The 18,978-nt window shown below is 40.9% G+C and overlaps 1 protein-coding gene across 4 annotated transcripts in view; it reads left to right on the top strand.

The window, feature by feature from the left end:
* Positions 1 to 10,297: 10,297 nt before the first annotated feature.
* Positions 10,298 to 18,978, top strand: part of VOPP1 (VOPP1 WW domain binding protein) — a 101,407-nt gene continuing 92,726 nt past the window's right edge. Inside the window, exon 1 of one of the 4 annotated variants that reach the window (XM_079151516.1) lies at positions 10,298 to 10,571. In XM_079151516.1, coding sequence (XP_079007642.1) covers positions 10,518 to 10,571 — 54 coding nt within the window. In that variant the 5' untranslated portion in view covers positions 10,298 to 10,517. The other 3 variants (XM_079151519.1, XM_079151518.1, XM_079151517.1) reach the window with 3 other exon arrangements.

Here is an 18,978-nt window from a genome sequence, read left to right as displayed (position 1 = left end):
CAATAGCCTCAAAAAAATGAAATACTTGGGAATCAATCTAACAAAAGAAGTGAAAGACCTCTACAATGAAAACTACAGAACACTAAAGAAAGAAATTGAAGAAGACCTTAGAAGATGGAAAGACCTCCCACGCTCCTGGATAGGCACAATTAATATTGTCAAAATGGCCATACTACAAAAAGTGCTATACAGATTCAATGCAATTCCAATTAAAATCTCAATGACGTTCTTCATAGAACTAGAAAAAGCAATCGTGAAATTCACTTGAAAAAATAAGAGAGCCAGAATAGCCAAAGCAATCCTTAGCAAGAAAAGTGAAGCAGGAGGCATCACAATAACAGACCTCAAACCATACTACAGAGCTATAGTAATAAAAATAACATGGTATTGGCACCAAAGCAGACTTGTAGACCAATGGTACAGAGTAGAAGACACAGGGACAAACTCACATATATGCAGGTATCTTATACTGGACAAGGATGCCAGAAACATTCACTGGAGAAAAGACAGCTTATTTAACAAATGGTGCTGGGAAAAATGGAAAACCACATGTAATGAAACGAAATTCAACCCTTATCTCTCACCCTGCATGAAACCCAACTCACTTTGGATCAAAGACTTAGGCACTAGAACAGAGATTCTGTGACTACTAAAAGAAAAAAGTAGGCCCAAATCCACACCATGTCGGCCTATGTCCTGACTTCCTTAACAAGACCCCGGAAGCGCAAGAAGTTAAATGAAGTATCAATAAATGGGATCAACTCAAACTAAAAAGCTTCTTTTAGCAAAAAGAAGAAAGCCTACAGATTGGGAGAAAATCTTTACCACATGCACCTCAGATAAAGCATTAACCTTTAAGATATATAAAGAACTCAAAAAAGTTAACATCAAAAAAACAAATAACCCAATCAATAAATGGGCTAAGGAACTGAACAGATACTTTGCAGAAAATACACAATCAACAATATATGACAAAAATGTTCAACATCTCTAGCAATTAAGAGAAATGCAAACCAAAACAACTCTATGATTTCATCTCACTCCAGTCAGAATGGCAATTATCACGAACACAAGCAACAATAAATGTTGACAAGGATGTGGGGAAAAAGGTCCACTCATACATTGCTGGTGGGAATGCAAATTGGTACAACCATTATGGAAAGCAGTATGCAGATTTCTTAGAAAACTTGGAATGGAATCACCATTTGACCCAGCTATCCTACTCCTCAGTTTATACCCACCCAGCTATCCTACTCCTCAGTTTATACCCAAAGGACTTAAAATCAGCATACTACAATGACACAGCCATATCAATGTTTGTAGCAGATCAATTCACAATAGCTAAACTATGGAACTAACCTAGATGCCCTACAACAGATGAATGGATAAAGAAAATGTTACACACACACACACACACACACACACACACGATGGAATATTACTCAGCTTTAAAGAAGAATGAGATTCTGGCATTTGCTGGTAAATGGATGGAGTTAGAGAACATCATGCTAAGTGAAATAAGCCAAACCCAAAAAACTAAAGGCCTAATGTTTTTTCTGATATCTGGAAGCTAATTCACAGTAAGTGGAGTGGGGGGAGATAGGGAAGAATAGAGTTACTTTATATTAGGTAGAGGGGAGTGAAGGGAGGGGAAGGGGATGGGGGAAAGAATGATCATAGAGAGAACAGACATTATTACCTCACATACATGTATAACTGCATGACCAATAGGATCCTGCAATATGTATAATCAGAAAAATGAGAGATTACACTCTATTTATGTATGATCTACCAAAATGTATAAATGCATTCTACTGTTATGTATAACTAATTAGAACAAATAAAATAAAATATTTTAAAAAAGAAGTGATAGCAGAAATAGAGTCAAAACTTTGTACACTATTGAAATTCAGTTGGTATTAATACAAACTAGTTTTCTAAAAATGCATTTAATCTGAAGGGAAAGTATTAAGAAAATAACTTAAAATTATATTGTAAAGAAAACAAGGAAATTAAAATGGTAAATTAGAAAATATCTATGTAGCAAAAGAAGAAGAAGGAGGAGGAGGAGGAGGAGGAGGCAGTAATGGAATAGAGAGAGCAACCAAAAAAGAATGATATGTAAGAAACAAAAAAGCAAAATATCTAATGTAAATTCTACCATGTCAGTAATCACATTATATGGGAAGAAATAAAATTCTCTGACTAAAAAGCAGATATTTTCTGGGTGTGGTAGCCCATAATTCCAACCACTACAGAAGCTGAGGCAGGTGGATCACTTGAGCCCAAGAGTTTCAGGCAGCCTAGATACCATAGCAAGACACAGTGTCCAAAAAAAAAGCAGAGATTTATAGAATGTATTAATAATTCTATCCAATTATATGCTGTCTAAAAGGCTTTAGATTCAAGGACATAAAATAGTCAAAAGTAAAAGGATAGGAAAAAATACATTATGTAAACTATAACCAAAAGAGAGCTAGAATGGCTATACTAATATTAGATAAAATGGACTTGAAGAAATTTTACTAGAAAATTTTATATAATTACTAGAAATTTTACTGACAAATTTTACTAGAAACAAAACAGATATGATTATAAAAGGACTCTCCTTTCAGACTATATAACAATTATAAACATGTGTAAACTCAACAACAGAGACTCAAACTGGGTTTGCAGATAATTATATGCAGTAATTATAAGTCTGTGAACAAGCAGATTTCAGAACATGCAATTAATGAGAGTTTTTACAATTTTGGTTTTCCTTTGACGGTAACCTAAAATTTATTAGTTTTCACTCTAAAGACAGAGCTTAGGTTTTGTGATAATAATTCACAATTAGCCTTGAACTCCAGGGTTCCAGCAATCCTCCTTTCTCAGCTTCTGGAATAGCTAGTACTGCAGGCTACCACACTCAGCAAATCTCTGCCTTTTAGTCAGAGAGTTTAATTTCTTAACTTGATGTAAGGATAGGTTTGGCTTCAAGAAATGGAGACATAAATGCCAATGTGGTTTAAATAAGATGGGAGTTTCTCAATTAAATTACAAGTCACATGTAGGCAACAAAGGGCCAGGAAGCAGTTCTTTATCCACAAAATGACTGGGAATCCAGGCTCCTGCAGTTTTGCTGCTTCCATCTTTCCTAGAGTGAGAAACCTCATGTTTGTGGTCCCAGATGTCAGTGTCTGCACTCCAGGCTGCAGCTGAATGAAGAACACACAAAGAAAAAAATAGCATAAGCCATCTATCTCTGTTTTGTTATTGTTGTTGTTGGTGGTGGTGGTGGTGCTGGTGGTTTTCTTGTTGTTCGCTGTATTCTGTAACTTTTATGTTTCCTAACATTGTGCCAAATAAAGCAAACCTCATGTATGCATGCCCCCAAAGTGATCACAACTTAGTTTTGAAGTTGTTTGTAATTTTTTATTACAAAAGACAAATATGGTTATAGTGTGTTAGATCTAAGATACTAAAGAGAGGAACCCACTAAATAGCAATGCATTTTGTCCTCTGAAACCTCTTAGAGGACCTCATCTGACTAGCCTTGACTGCAGCTGGCTATAGAAGCAAGAGCCTGCGACTGTGACACCTTAGTAGAATGCAGTCAGGGAGCACTCACAGGAAGCTGAGATGGTCTTCCTGGTGTAGAAATACCAGCTCCTTCCATCATTAGAAAACACATCTGAGGCCCTTAGAGTCAAACGTGAATCCAAGGATATTCACTCATGAAGCACAGTGAAAGTCGTAATGAGCACCTTGGGTGTAGTTTTCACTCAAGAGGAGCTTTGCAGAAAAGTTCCTAGAAGCAAACAAAGCCAGTGAAAAGTCTGGCCTTCATTCTCCTTTCTAGTTAGTTGGATGGAGGATATTTAAAATCATGGCCAACTAATGAAACACACTGAGGTATTAACTGGTCTAGTTACTTGGTTTTTCTTATCGAAAACCCAGTAGTAGTATGGTGAACTCCTGAGAACTTCATTAGTATGGGAATGTTTTCCTAGTTACTGCTCTTAAGGGAATTTTTCTATTGGTGTGAGGAGGATGATTAAGCCTTTGAGACAGATCAAACCCAGTCTAGACCCACCTCCCACTAGTTGACAGATTTTTAAAGATTATTTTTTATCTGAGTGATAATACTTAATCTGTGAAAAATGCACCATGATATCTATTTCCAGTTTCTGAATGATTAAATTCTATGTCATCTTATAAGGGTACTAGTAGCACAGTGTGTGACCTAATATTGAAAATTTTCTCACTTGCCACTAGTATTTAATAAATTATGTTGTTTTAATAAAAAATAATATAATGGGAAAAGGTACACTTTAGTCAGCTTAGTGAGATACATTAACTTAAAGAGAGGAAAGGGTTATTTTGATTCATTGTCTCTAAGGTTTCAGTTCATGGTCAGTTGTCTCTGTCACTTTGGGACCTGTGGTGAGGCTAAAGAATGTCAGGGTGGGATGACAGTGATGGAGAAAGCTACTCACATCATGGTGGCCAGGAAGCAGAGAGGAAGGCAGTGGGGTCCCAATATCCCCTTCAAGGGCACACCCCCAATGATCTAACTTCTTCCAATTAGGTCTCATCTCTTAAAACTTTTGCCACCTTCCACTAGTACAATAGGTTGGTGACCAAGTCTTTGAATTACCCAAACCAGCAAGGCATATTAAGTAGAATTGGGCTGGGGATGTGGCTCAGTGGTTAAGTGACCCTGAATTCAATCCCTTGTACAAAAAAAGAAAGGAAAGGAAAGGAAAAAGAAGGAAAGGAAAGGAAAGGAAGGAAGGAAGGGAGGGAGGGAGGGAAAAGAAAAGAAGAATTGTGACCTATTCACATATAGTGGAAGAAAAAAAAATTAAAAGACCTTAGTAGGGCTACCTTTACAAAGCCAATCTATGGAGCATCTAAACTGTCACCATCATTCTGATTATTAAAAGCTTAGACGCATCATTGACTAAGTCAATATCTCAAAACGTTCCCATGCCTTACCCAATCTTGTCATTTTTCATTTTTTTCATTCACCAATTCCCTTTTATCAGTCTTGTCAGGAAATAAAATGTTTTCCTCTAACTTTATGTGTTAGTAAGTTTTCCATTGCTGTGACAAAATACTTGAGAAAATCAACATAAAGGAGGAAAGATTTATTGTGGCTCACAGTTTCAGAGGTTTCAGTCTCAGGTCATCTGGGTCCATTGCTTTGGTCCTGAGGAAGTGGAAATGGCAGCAGAAGTAGAAGCCTGTGGTAGAAGATTTTGCTTACCTTATACCCAGCCAGGAAGCAAAGAGAGAGTGAGCTAGGAAGGGGCTAGGGAACATGTAATATACTTGTCTGGAACATCCCCTAGTAACCTACTTCCTCCAACTAGGACCTACCTCCTACAGTTCCCACCATCATCCAAAAGTCTATTCAATTATGTGCCTATCAATGAATTAGTCCACTGATGAGATCTGAGCCCTTGTGACCCAATCACTTCCCCAAAAATTCACCTCTGAACATTGCTGCACTGGGGACCAAGTCTTCAACACATGAGCCTTTGGGAGATATTTCATATCCAAACCATAACACCTAGTATGTTCAATACCAGGGGCTTGGAAAGTAAACTAATAAATGACAGATTAAAAGGAAAAAGCGTTTATTTATATGTAAAGAATAAAAGAATTAGCCAGTTCACTAAGTGGTCAAAGTTAGAGGCTTCTATTTCTAACTTGGTAAAGGAAAGGGGGAGGGGAAAAAAGACTTCTGTTCAAAAAACAAATAGGTTTCTTTAAGAAAGATGTATAAATGAGGTTTGAGGAGAACAAAGGGAAGATTTAAAAAGTTTTCGATAATGCATATTTATGCCAAACCATGTGGTCTTTTCATCTTATTTACTGCCAAGAAACTACAACTGAGAGGGGAATTATGATAAATTTATTTTGGGTTTCTTCTTGAGAGTAGACCTGACTGAAAAGAGAATGTATGGCAAACTCATTTGCCAGAAGTTGCTGCTTTTAGTCAGGTAGGAGACCTCTGAGAAGGCACCTTCTGCATGTGTTGAAGTTAGAAATAATGCCTGAATGCTTCCTTCCTGTCCTCATCCTTGACTACACAACGTTGGAAGGCATTTAGGATGACCCTCACCAATCCTGTTCAAGCAGTATTATTCATTTTTATTATTAAGGGATCTTCTGAGTTTGTAACTTTAGTTACCTAAATGGATCACACTTTTCTTACAATTCACCTAGAATGGGGCTTCTGAAATCTTTTTGGTAGGGGTACCAGGATTAAACCCAAGGGCACTCAATCACTGAGCCACATGCCCAGCCCTATTTTGTATTTCATTTAAAGACAGGGTCTCACCGTGTTGCTTAGCACCTTGCTTTTGCTGAGGTTGGCTTTGAACTTGGGATCCTCCTGCTTAGCCTCCCAAGCTGCTGGGATTATAGGCGTGCACCACCACGCCCATCTTGAAATCTGATTCTTGATAACACTTTTGGGCAATATCCTGTAGGTATGTTGTACTGGACACCTCACTGAACATTTTGTAGTTGTTTTTTTTTTTTAACTGAAGACAGTCACGTGTCAGCCTTCAGATACAGTGTGGATAGAATCTAATCTCTTCTCTCAATCTCTATCTATTATAAATCCCTTCATCTCTTGTCTGGACTCTAGTTGGAGAGCTAGTCATTTAAACCACTATGATACAGAGTGATGAGGGCAGAGACCAGAGGGTGTGAGAATGACCTTACATTAATCATATCAATCTCCTCATTGCTCTTCCAGTCTCTGCCCTTCATTCAACCTTTCCTAACCCTTCTACATAATCAACAGAGTGATCCTTTTAAAGCTTAAGCTAGCTCATGTTTCAGTTCAAAACACTCAAATTATATTCCAAAGTCCTTACAATGGGCTACAGATATGAGCTCCCACTTCATCTTTGAATAGGTCCCACTCTCTTTATGGGAGCACAGGTCTCCAGTCCCACTTTCTGGGAAGCTTCCCAGGATCCCCTACCTCAGAGTCTTTGACAGTCTTGTTAGGTCTCAATTCCTACCTGTAAGTCTCTGCTCCTGACAACTTTCCACAGGGGTCTGATTTGACACCCCTATATTTAGTAATACTCTGCCCTACTTCCCAAATGCTTTATTCCTTTTATTTTACTTCCTGGCACTTCACTTCCTTCTATCTGACATAACTTTTATTTACTTAGTCTATTATTTGTCATCCCTCTCTAGATTGATGTCTGTATGAGGGTAGTCACTTTGCCAGTTTTTCCCCACTGCTTTATCTATTTTGTTCACTAGTATATCAATCTCTAGAAGAGTGTTCTCATCAAAGTAGATGTAGATAAATCTTTGCTATTTAAAATTAAATTAAATACTTGTTCATCATTCACATAGAGCCCAGAGAGTTTTGCAGGGCAGCTGTAGGTCAAATTTAGTCTGTTACTCGCTTCTTCTGGAAACACAAATGCTTCAGGTTCTGGGTCCTGCCTTGCTAGAGGCAGCTCAGCTTACCTGGGGTGCATCCAGTCCTGCCCCAAACAACTGATCAAAGAATTTCATTCTCTGAAATTTGTTCTAGTAAATACTGTTCTCTTGTTTTGTTACTTTTTCAGTGATACTTGATGCCCTTATAATTTGTGCACAAGAAAAGAGCCTGGATTTCCATACTCTCACTCCACTCTCCAACAGTACCAAGCAATCACCATATCCTTTAGGACTAGACAGAAAACACATAAGGAAGGGTATCAGAATGGGGGCAAAGCATAGTTGATATTCTAAATTTATACTCTGAATATTTTTATTCAAATTATTTTAAGTTGGGCTCACAAAACAATCTTCTTAAGTAGAGATAAAGAATGATCTCGGTTTGTATCTGGCACATCCCCCACCCCCACCATCCAAAGTCTCATGTGTTCAGAGGTGGGGCTTTGGGAGAAGTGATTGGATTACGAGAGCTCTGACCTCATTTGGGTATTAATCCACTGATGCTTAATGGATTACTGGAAGGTGGCACCTACTTGGAGGAAGTAGGTCATTGGGGTCATGCCCTGAAAAGGTTTATCTCCTTCCAGGACTCTTTCTTTCTCCTGCTCCCTCTCTACTTCTGGGATACCTTGGGCTGGGCAGCTTTCATCCTTCATGCCCTGCCACCATGATGTTCTGCTCACCTCAGGCTAAAGCAGGGAAGCTGTCCAATCACGAACTGAGACCTCTGAAATCATGAACCAAAATAAATCTTTTGCTCCTCCAAGTTGATCTTGTGAGGTATTTTGGTCACAGTGAGGAAAAATTGACTTAACACACAGATGTAGGAAGAGGATTAGATCAGGTATTAGTATATTGTTCAAAATGTAATAGGAACATAATATGCATATAAACACCTGGTGAACACCCATCAAAGTTCCATCTGAACCCATTAATGAAGGAACCAGTGTTGCTGAAAGCTCAGTCCTTGTCCCCAATGCCAATCCAATAACGGGGACATGGCCGGTTTTGAGAAAAAGGCAAAAGATTTGTTGCTTTGCTAGCAAAGGAGAAACATAGGGGACTTCTGTCCCAGAGATTGATTCTGCCCAGCCATAGTAACAGGGTACTTTTAAAGTGGTGATTCGAAGACCACATGTTCTCTGTTGGAGTTGTAATTCATTTGTTAATTTGGGTGACAGTCATTTCTGACATCTTCTGGTACCAACCCCAAATTCTGGATTACTTCATTCCTATGGTGGGTATGTGCTCAAGGACAGATAAATCTACCTAAACTGGGGGAACAAAGGTGATCCTGTTTCCCCTGAGATTAGGGAAGTGGGGGAGATTAGGGAGGAGCAGGGAGAGAGGAAGAGAAAAACATGTTCATTTTAAAAATAAGTTGCAGTGGCAGAGCAGCCAGGGCTATATTCAAAGCATAAAGTGGAACACTGTTTCACCACTAGGATTATAAAGTTCCTTCAGAGGAGAAAGCAGGTGATCACAATGCTCCTTAATATATAGCCAGTTTACATAAAGCTAATGAAAAGGAAAGGAAATTCTTGGAATGAGAATGAGAAATTAGAAAATTAATGTTCTAACCCCCACAGGGCTCACTGAATTTTTCCAGGACACTGATCATTTACATCACCATGGGATAGGTGGTAATATCTGGGTTTTTTTCATACAACACATTTCTGTTTTCTGCAAATTAACTTCTGACCTTAAATTTTTTTTTTTTTTTTAATGTGGTGGTGGGGATCCAACCCAGAAGTTTGTGCGTGCCCAGACTGTGCTCTGCCACTGAAGTACATTCCCAGTACTACTTCTGCCCTAATAAGAGTTGTAAATAAGTCAAGTCACTACAATACATTGACCTGTGGCAGCCTTGTGGGATGGTTCCCTAGCATGAATGCTACTAACATCTTTTCTGCCTGACTTGCAAGTTCTTGGTATGGTCTGATGATGCATTTTCTATAGAACATTAAATGACTGCAGGTATTGAAGACTGGAAAAGTGAGGTAATGGGTACTTGTCTCAGGAGACATTTATTTCCATGAATCCTCTTCCTTCCATCTCTAGTTATGGGTAGTAGTTCCTGACCTTTATGCTTCTCTATTATCCTGTATTCTGCACTCAGCAGCCTGAGAGTTAAGTGTTTCTCCCTCTGGACTACAGGGACGTTTTTTCTTGTCAACCTCTACATATTCTACCTCAAGCTCAGGATTTAATACATCTTACAAATTTCTACAAATGTTCATTGAATATCTTTACAAATAAAGTGGCAACAGAGTTGTGCTCTGAAAAAAAATATAATGGCTTCAAGGGGTACTTCAAGATGGGGTCACCAGTGGCAGAGTCAGGACAGGAAGGGATGCTGGCAGAAAAAAAAAAAAAAATCAACATTTAAGTGAAAAGTGAGGTGCAGGGAGCCTTTATTCCATAGTCAACCTTCCTAGCCCTTTGTCCTCCCCATCACACTTGGGCGGGGTGCGCGGCCTCTGCCTTACGCAGGAAAAGAAGAGAGAGAGGAAAGGTAGAAACCAGGAGGCGGGGGGAAAAAAGAAAGAAAGAAAAGAAACCAGGAAGCGAGATTGGGGTCCTCTACAGCCACCTCCGCCCCTCCTCCACCCGCGGAGACTCTGCCACTTTTAAAAACCTTTCCGGTCTATCAGGCGGTGACACTATACCGTGTTCCCCAAAGACAAGACATCTGGCAGCTTCTCTTACACTCGTCGGTCCGTGGGGCCCCTCATCCCACCCCCGGCTTACGCACTTCAGCGTCGCCGGGCCCCGCACCCTGCAGCCGCGCCCCACGCCCCACGCCGGCCTCCGATTCCCGGTACCCGCGGACGCGCGCCGTGCGGGCAGGTCGGGAGCGCGCGCCGGCCAGGGGCGGAGCGCTGCGAGAGCTGTGCCGAGCGTCCCACCTCCCGGCTAGCTTGCCGCGGGCCCAGCCAGCGCGCGCTGGCTCCGGGCAGGAGTCAGCCCATCTGCCCATCGCGCTGGGGACTTGCCCCTGACCCGCCTGCGACCCAGCAGCCGGGCGCTCCCGGAGAGGACGAGGAGGAGCCATGAGCCGCTTGCCCGGGAGGGTGGCGGCGCTGCTGTTGGGGCTGCTGGTGGAGGTAGGGGCCGAGCCGCTCCCGGCGCCTTCCGATGCGCTGCTGTGGCGCCGACAATGCTAGGACAGAGGGGGACGCAGTTCTGAGGCTTCGGTTCCCCGGGAGACTTCCTGGGGGAGTCGAATTGTCGAGCGGCTGAGAACTACAGCCCCACGGACCTGTATATGTCCGGGTGTTGGAAGGTGTAGGGACCCTGGTGACAGGGAAGCTTTCCTGTCCCTTTCCCTGCTCCTCCCTGTCCTTCCCCTCCTATCCTCGTCCCCTATCCCCAACTCCCTCGAGGAAAGCTTATGTCTTTCGCTTCTTGCCCCCGTTTGCAGCACTCGGGAGTGACCTTTGTGCCCTGTCCGCCCACCCTCCCTGCTACGGAGGGCTGGAGATCAGTGGGAGTAGGGGAGGGGGTCCCCGCGAGCAGCGCAGGCGCGGAGAGTCCGGGACGCCGAGCGGTTTGGGGTTGCGGTGGGACTACAGGGGCGGGAGAGGGGGGAAGTAGGGAGGAAATGTCACCGGAATGCTAGAGAAATAGCCGAGATGAGTAGCAGGAGGAAACATCCGTGCTTTTGAAAGTGAAGCACAAAGTCTTCAGGTGCGAGAAGAAAATTCCACGGAGAGCCCGGGTGGTGGGTGTGTTGATCCTGAAGCCCCAGGAACTTGTTGAACGGCTCGAGGTTGGAAGCGGCGCCCGGTGACCACCACCCTCTTGGGGATCGCGGCTCCTTCTGCCTGAAAAGTTTCATTCTGTGACGGGGGCCACCCCTCTAGCCTAAGCGGGTTCTTTTAAAATGGGCCACAGTGGAATTCCAGTGTGTAGGATCTGAATTAGGGCTTGCTTAACTCCCTGCTGAGCCTCTTTTGAAAGAAATTTGTGTTACATTATGAAGTCAATGTAAATGGGTAATGATTAACATATTTCTTTTTTTACGTCCTATTTTAGAAAGTTGTAAAACTCTCCTTTAATAGTTGAGTGATGCTGGAAATGACGACTTAGTTTTTTCCGTGTATTAAAAAGTAATTGTTAGAATATGTTAGAGGGAAAGTCTTAGTTTTCTGGAAAGGAAGGTTGATGGAAAAGTTTTTCCTTGCTCCAGGCTCCGCCATAGCAAAACTTCCTGTTTTTGTTCCAGATATCCCCCTTGCTTAGTATTTAATTTTTTTTTTATGGAGTGCCTCCCTGCTCGAAATCTTTCCATTTGTTCAGAATTTTAAAACCTTAGAAATCACATGTCCTTGGTGACTCAACATAGAGAACAACGGAGAAGTGAATCAGAGACCGCTATTTACATAAAAACAGACGTTTGTCTACCTTAATGCATGGGTGTCTACATTTGCAATCCTTTTTGTTTTTTTAATCGGTGCTTAATATAATTATCTGGTTTTCCCTTTCCTCTGCATGTGTGCCACCCGTGTCTCCCAGGCCTTTTTTTCTGTGTGGTTTTATGTCTGTGTGTATCCTAAAGGGCCTCGGAGACTTGGTTCTTTCCAAAACAGCTGTTTCGTTGCATAGGAATGTATCATCTTTATAAGGAGTTCTAACCCCTCTGAAAGGTTGAAACGACCTTAAAAACAGAACGGTGACATAAGACTAAAACCTAAATGACTAAGAGGATGTTTCATAAAGTTGTATATCTGGATGTTTGAGAATTTCTGTGTCTGTGTGATGGTGTGGGGTAGCCTATTTGCACACAACGATTATTCTGGGAGGTGGAAGAATTAAGATAAGAAGATTTCTTTATAATTCATCACATGGAATTTAATATGAGACATATCTGCGATTTTTCATCTTAAATTGGTTGCTCTGAATGTGTTTTTGGCATATTTTTGATGCTTTAAGGGGGAAAAGGATGCTTTTGAAGTCCTGAATTACATACATGAATGTGCAATTGTGGAGTGTGTGGGGAGCAAAAGGTTCTCTTCATGTTGAGTGTTTTAGAACAATTGAGAGGGATATTTGTTGGCTTCAGGTTTCTTTCTGACTGCTGGCTACAACCTGGGGCATTTGTCTTTGTTTCTTTGTTCTATTTGAGCTGGTTTCAATGTATAAACTTGTTGTGTGTCATAAACCACCTGGTAACAAGGGAGGCCTCTGGCAGTGGGTGTTCCATTTCCACCCTCTGGAACCCTGTCCCCAGCTGACTTCATCCAGGATCAGGCATGGGGGGTTTTATGTCAGTGAGGGTTCCCTAAGTAGGGAGGGGATCTAAGAAGTTTTGAAAAGAGCTTTCCTGCCCTGCATCACTACTCCTTTGTATAAATTTATTTATCTCTTAGACAACTGCATACTTATTTTTACTTGGCAAATATTAATAGAAAGATTACCCTCTACCAGGCCCTGTTCTAAGCACTTTACAAATGTTAACTCATTAATCCTTTTTAGCAATTTCTTTCATCCTCATCCTTGTTTCAAATGGGAGATGTTAAATAACTAGACCCAAGTTTCACCTGCTGTTAAGTATGAGGGGTTTGAGCTGTAAACCCAGACATTGGGCTCCAGACTGTGTCTTCACCAGGATTTTCTGCTTCTTCTGCATACTCTGTGCACATGGGGACATGTACGAACTTGCACATTGTGTAACCCCAGGGCAGTGGTGGATTTGGAGAGGTCTGTGACCTAATTTACAGGTAAAGCAGCAAAATCCCTGCTAGAAATTCAGTTGTCCTTTCATAGAGGGACCCTATAATTTAGAATTCAAATTATGACACTTGGGAGAGTGAAATTGGATATTGACTGTTGATAATTGTGCCTGGATAGGGAGACATCAGCAGCACTGTCCCAGGGAACCCTGGCTGTGTGTTCATCCTAAGCATACATCCTGGGCAGAGTTCTAAGCTGAAACAGGCAGCTGACCCCACCACCCTCCCCCAGGGAGGTTTCTTGGAGCTCATTATTAGAGTGACCTTTTTATCTCTTAACTCAGAATTTACTATGAATTACACAAATAGGTAGTGAGGGCTTTATTTCATCCCCTCACCTCCACGCCAGTTACTCTGCCAGCTGCTTAAGTCCAGGACTAGGTCACAAATGTGGAAGATTCTATACATTGGCCACAGGCTGTGATTCCCACAAATAGGAAAACCTAAAGCTCTTTTGAGTCATAAAATTCTAAGTTTGAACGTTTTTGTTCTGCTGATGAGATCTCCTACAAACAGTCCTTGTGTGAAGAGTGAGAATACTAAGTTATCTCCTACTACTCCTGGTGGAGTAATTCCTAGGGGCCTTCACTGGGCCACAACAGCACCTTAGAAACCAAATAAATAAATAAATAAAAAGAAGAGGAAAGAAGAGGAGGAGGAGGAGAAAACCCTAATTGTACTTTGGTTGAAACTGGGGAATAATTAGGCCTCAAGCATATGTACCTCCCTGGGGCTTTTCAACAATGTCTTGTTTTATAGACATTGTCACTGCAGAGTTTCTAGGGGTTAGCTTATTGATACTTTTGAAATACATTTAGTCTTTGTTAGAAGGGATTTATCCCCAGAAATGTATATTATACTACTTTTATTTGCTTATTTATTTGTGTATTTGTGTGTGTTCATGCACGTTGTGTGTGTGTGTGTGTGTGTGTGTGTGTGTGTGTCTGTGGTGCTGGGGATCAAACCCAGCTAGAGTGCTTACTCTACCACTGAGCTATACTCTACACCCCCCCAGCATATTATTTGGTATAGCATTTACCCATGCAAGTGCTATAGGTTCATTATGTCCATTCACAGAGGGCATGAATTCATTTTATTGAAGGGACCAATATCAGTATCTTTCTGATCTTTCCTTGGAACCCAAAGCACTGTGTGTGTGTGTGTGTGTTTACTAGGAATTAAACCCAGGGATGCTTTACCACTAAACCACATCCCCAGCCCCTTTTTTAAAAAATAGATTTATTTTGAGACAGGGTATTGCTAAGTTGTTTAGAGCCTCACTAAATTGCTGAGGCTGGCTTTGAACTTGTGATCGTCCTGCCTCAGCCTGCTGAGCCACTGGAGTTCTAGGCATGTGCCACCAGCCCTGGCAAAGCTGGACACTCTTAACTGAGGCTGTCTTGTGCTTCAAAGTTATTCTGCAAAAGAACAGCCCTTGAAAGGGTTGGGTAGTGAACATTATCTTTGAAACTAGGAAAAATAAGAGGATTACTGAGTATTTTTCTACAGTCCTGTGTATTTTGATGCCTGGGAATCTCAAAATTAGAACCAAGTTATGTTTAAGGGTGTTTTTTTGCCTCTTGCCAAATGTTTTTTCATGCTCTGGAATTCCAACAAATGTGGCAGCCACTGGCTGCCAATTTTCTGAAATAAACCTTTCAACCCTCCTACTCTTGGAGTTTTTAGAATATGAGCAACATGCAATTTGAATGAAAAAGAAGACTACAGGGATTTATCTCTGGAAATTTCAGGGGAGGCTGGGTGCTGATGGATGAGAAAGAGGCAGCAATAAATGAACCAGTAAACCAGGTGGCAAGAACTTCCACTCTGAGTGGAACAAAGCTGGGGCCAGGTGTTGGTTGTGGGAGGAGGTCTGGGAGACATCTCCCAGAGCTGGGCTCTACTTAGCCTTTGCTTTCATTTGGCTGTTCAGACTATAAAGGCTAACCTGAAAGTGGCTCCAGAAAGACATAACAAGGACAGGATCAGGGTAATGGCCCCTTGTTTATCTAGTCTCACTTTTGGGGGGTGATACCAGGGATTGGACTCAGGGGTACTTGACCACTGAGCCACGTCCCCAGCCCTATTTTGTATTTTATTTAGAGACAGGGTCTTGCTGAGTTTCTTAGTGCCTTACTTTTGCTGAGGGTGTCTTTGAACTCACGATCCTCCTGCCTCAGCCTTTTGAGCCACTGGGATTATAGGTGTACGCCACCGCAACCAACTGTAACTCACTTTTGTCATGTCTTCTTGATGAAACCTCTCAGATATCACCCTGTACATGAGGCCAACTTGACCACCATGCTTAAAATTCCATCCCACTTCCCCTCCTGTTCTACCTACTTACTCTGAACAGTTAATTCCTTCCCTTCCCAGTATCCATTACTTTCAAAATATGATGGAATTTACTTTCCACCAGGTAAGCAGCTAGGGGTGAGAATGTGTTCTCAGCTTGATTCTATTGGGAGGTGCTGGAACCTTGAAGAGGGAGGGCCTAGTGAAAGGAAGTCAGGTCACCAGGGTTATGGCCTTGAACATCAGTCTCCTCCTCTCTTTTTGCTTCCCAGCCACTGTGAGGTACACAAGTCTTCTCTATCATGTGCTTCTGCCACATAGTATTATGCCGCCATATAAACAAACACTGCCAAGTGATCATGTACTAAAACCTCTGAAGCCAGGAGCCCTAAAAAACCATTCTGCTTTTAAGTTGATTTATTTCAGGTGTTCGTTATAGTGACAGAAAGCTAACTTAATATCTCAGCCATAAAATACTGCTAAAAATGCTAACAGTTACATGAACTGTTGAAAAACAAAAAGAATATCTACAAAGCACAGTAAGGCAAAGTACCATAAAACCAGGTATGCCTGTACTCCAGATCTAATCTTTTTTTGAACACCTCTAGAGGGAAATTCATTCTTTCAAGATAAAGCATCAACTTTGGGGAAAGGCCAGCATCATTTCTACCTGATCCTACTTCTGTACTCTTGGCCTTTTCAAAAGGATCACAATGACAGCCCTTCAGCTTTTGAGCATAACTGTTATAGTCCCCAATAAGTATGCTCTTGTCCAGGATTCATTTCCTTCTGTCATTTCTCCCAAGATGTGATTTCAAATCATCTCACCTTCCTCAAACCTGCAGTTTGAAAATTCTAAACTGGGCAGTGAGTGAGGAATCCTCACTGTCTGAAAAGAATTGGACCTAGAAAAAGTTGCCTCAGAGTGAATCCACTTGAACCAAGTTTCAAAATGTCCTGGTTAATAATGGGGAAAAACGTTTGATTGGGACTTAATTTTGAAAAAAAAAAAAAAGCTCACATTATAAAAATAATTTATTTCATCCTGTGATCATTATAGTCAATTGGGGGGGGGGGGCAGAGTGTCATTTTGCTGACAAAATTATGCATAATACAAGAGTCTTCAATTGACTTCCATGGCATTATCATGATATATCCTGAGTTATTTGCTCTAGTTGTCAATCTTCTATCCCACTCCAATCTTCATATTATCTTAGTCCTTTTCGTTTATATCAGTCTCCTTTGGACTACTATTGGGTCATTAATAAATGGCTTGTGTGCAATATTCTTTATCCCTTTCACTGACCTCATGATGAGGCTTTATCTTCATAAGACTGGAAGGTTATTTTGCTGTCCACCTGTGTGGTACTCTCCTATGACCCTGTGAGCAGAGATTGATCATATAGTTACTAGTGTTAAGTGGGGGTGTTGGTGATCTGTTTTAGAAGGAACGGTAAATGTACTTGGTTGGTAAGTTAATTTTGTCATGAAGACTTTGTCTCTCATTTCTTTCCCACTGACACTTATTTGAACAGTAAGGACACTCTGTGCTTTAAATGTGGTCTGATCACATTGTCATAAGTCTTGTTTGTACCTAGTAGTCATGCAGTTAAGATGATATCTGTGTGTTGTCCCACCCCTCACCTACAGCCTGGTAGTCAAGAGATTCACACTGAGTTTTCATGAGACTTCAGTCTTTTTAACATGTGTTATTACTTACAACAATTATGGAGCTATTAAAAAAAAAACTAAATTGAGGATTACACATTTATTCTATTTCACAATACTTTATCCATCTTGTCTTTTTAAGTCTATCACAGTTTCTCTACATACTCTTTTCAAAATCCAGTATCCTTATTTTGTACCATATATAGATTTGATTTTCAGACCATTATTAGTTTTATCCAACTGATTAATAAAAATGTTGAGCAGAGCAGACTCAAATACAGAGACCTCCTTTTGAGACATTTGAGATTTTGACTTGAACAGTGATATCCTTAAGGAGTCAGAATTCAATTTTATATCCTGGTTTTGAGGCGTTTGTGTGCCTTTGGTGAGAAGAGATCCAACAAATGGGAGTCAGAGTTTAGTAGTTTTCTAAAATAGGGAGTTGTTTCCATTCAGAAACTGAAAGAGTTGAAAAGGAGCCCTCCAGAGGTCCTTGTATTTGGTAATGGAGGAAATGATGACTTCCCTTGTTGGGTTTAAAGAGCCAAGGGCTTAGCGAAGACACAGGGGCAGTGGGTACACATGCACACACACACACACACACACACACACACACACACAGACACACAATTTCAGGAAGCACAATTATACACTTCAGTTTTTGACAAGAAAACAATGTCTTCTGACAAGAAGGAAGAGATAACATAAAATGAGGTTTGAAATTGACCAATGTCTTGCTGGAAGCACGCGGATATCTAAATGGTAGTTAGGTCTCATGTTTGTATGTCAGCATGATCAAGTATTTACAAAATATCACTTCTTTGCATATTGGCAGGGAGTCTAAGACTCTCATTCAATTGATTTACCTTTAGAAAGAGAAATACCTCAACATTGATGGAAACTCTTTACAAAATCACTCACTTTAACTTTTGCCATAGTTTGGATTAAGAGATTGTGAGCATTGTCAGTCATTCCCTAGCAATATTCTGTGCCCCTGCAAGGATGGAGACTACACATCTACAAAAAGGGAGAGTTCTATTAATGCTTTTGTTTAAAAAAATTGTGCTTATGTTTTTTAGAATGCCAGTGATTAGATTAATAAACTTGGTCATAAATGCCCTTAGCAGGGGAAAGAAAGATTATGATTACCATCATCAGTGGCTCTTAATTTCTGCCATGGATTAAGACAATAAAAGGGTAGAAACTAGTCTTCTCTCCCCTTAGGATTCCATTTGATAGCTGAGCAGAAGGCAGTACCATGTTGACATTTAATTAACTGGGAATAAAAAAGAGTAAAGCTCTTTAACTGGGCTCAGTCTCTTGGTGTTTTGAGAAGTGTTTAGTATCATCAGAAGAGTTATAATTTGGTGTTATAAAGAGAGGAAGAGCAGGCCTTAAGCCATTGTGGTGAGTGGGGAGAGAGAGAGAGGGCGTGTGTGTGTGTGTTTTGAAGAGATTACCTTTGCAGAAAGTTCTAGTTCCTGGTTCCTCCTTCCTTTAGATGGACAGAAAAGAAAGGTGTGGATCCTGATGGTCGTAAGGGTTCTAAAACCACAGCATCCCTTAGATAAGAAAGAAAACCTCTGACTTTCTCTGTTACCCTCAAGATAAATTCCAAACACTTCCACGAACTTTAGAATCTTTTCAAAAATCTGCCTTCTCTTTTTCTTCCTTTCTGTCCCTCCACCATCTTCCTTTCCCTTTCTTTTTTTTCTTCTTTGTTTTTTTTTTTTTTAACCTTTTTCCTTTGGAACCATTTTCTTTAGCTCAGAGATTGTTAAAAATTTTTGTTTGTATGCTCTCTTGAGTTTTCAAA

This window comes from Sciurus vulgaris (assembly GCF_902686455.1).
Source record: "Sciurus vulgaris genome assembly, chromosome: 8".
NCBI classification, from domain to species: Eukaryota; Metazoa; Chordata; class Mammalia; order Rodentia; family Sciuridae; genus Sciurus; species Sciurus vulgaris.
Note: the sequence above shows the minus strand (reverse complement) of the source record. Positions and strands in the feature narration are given on the sequence as shown.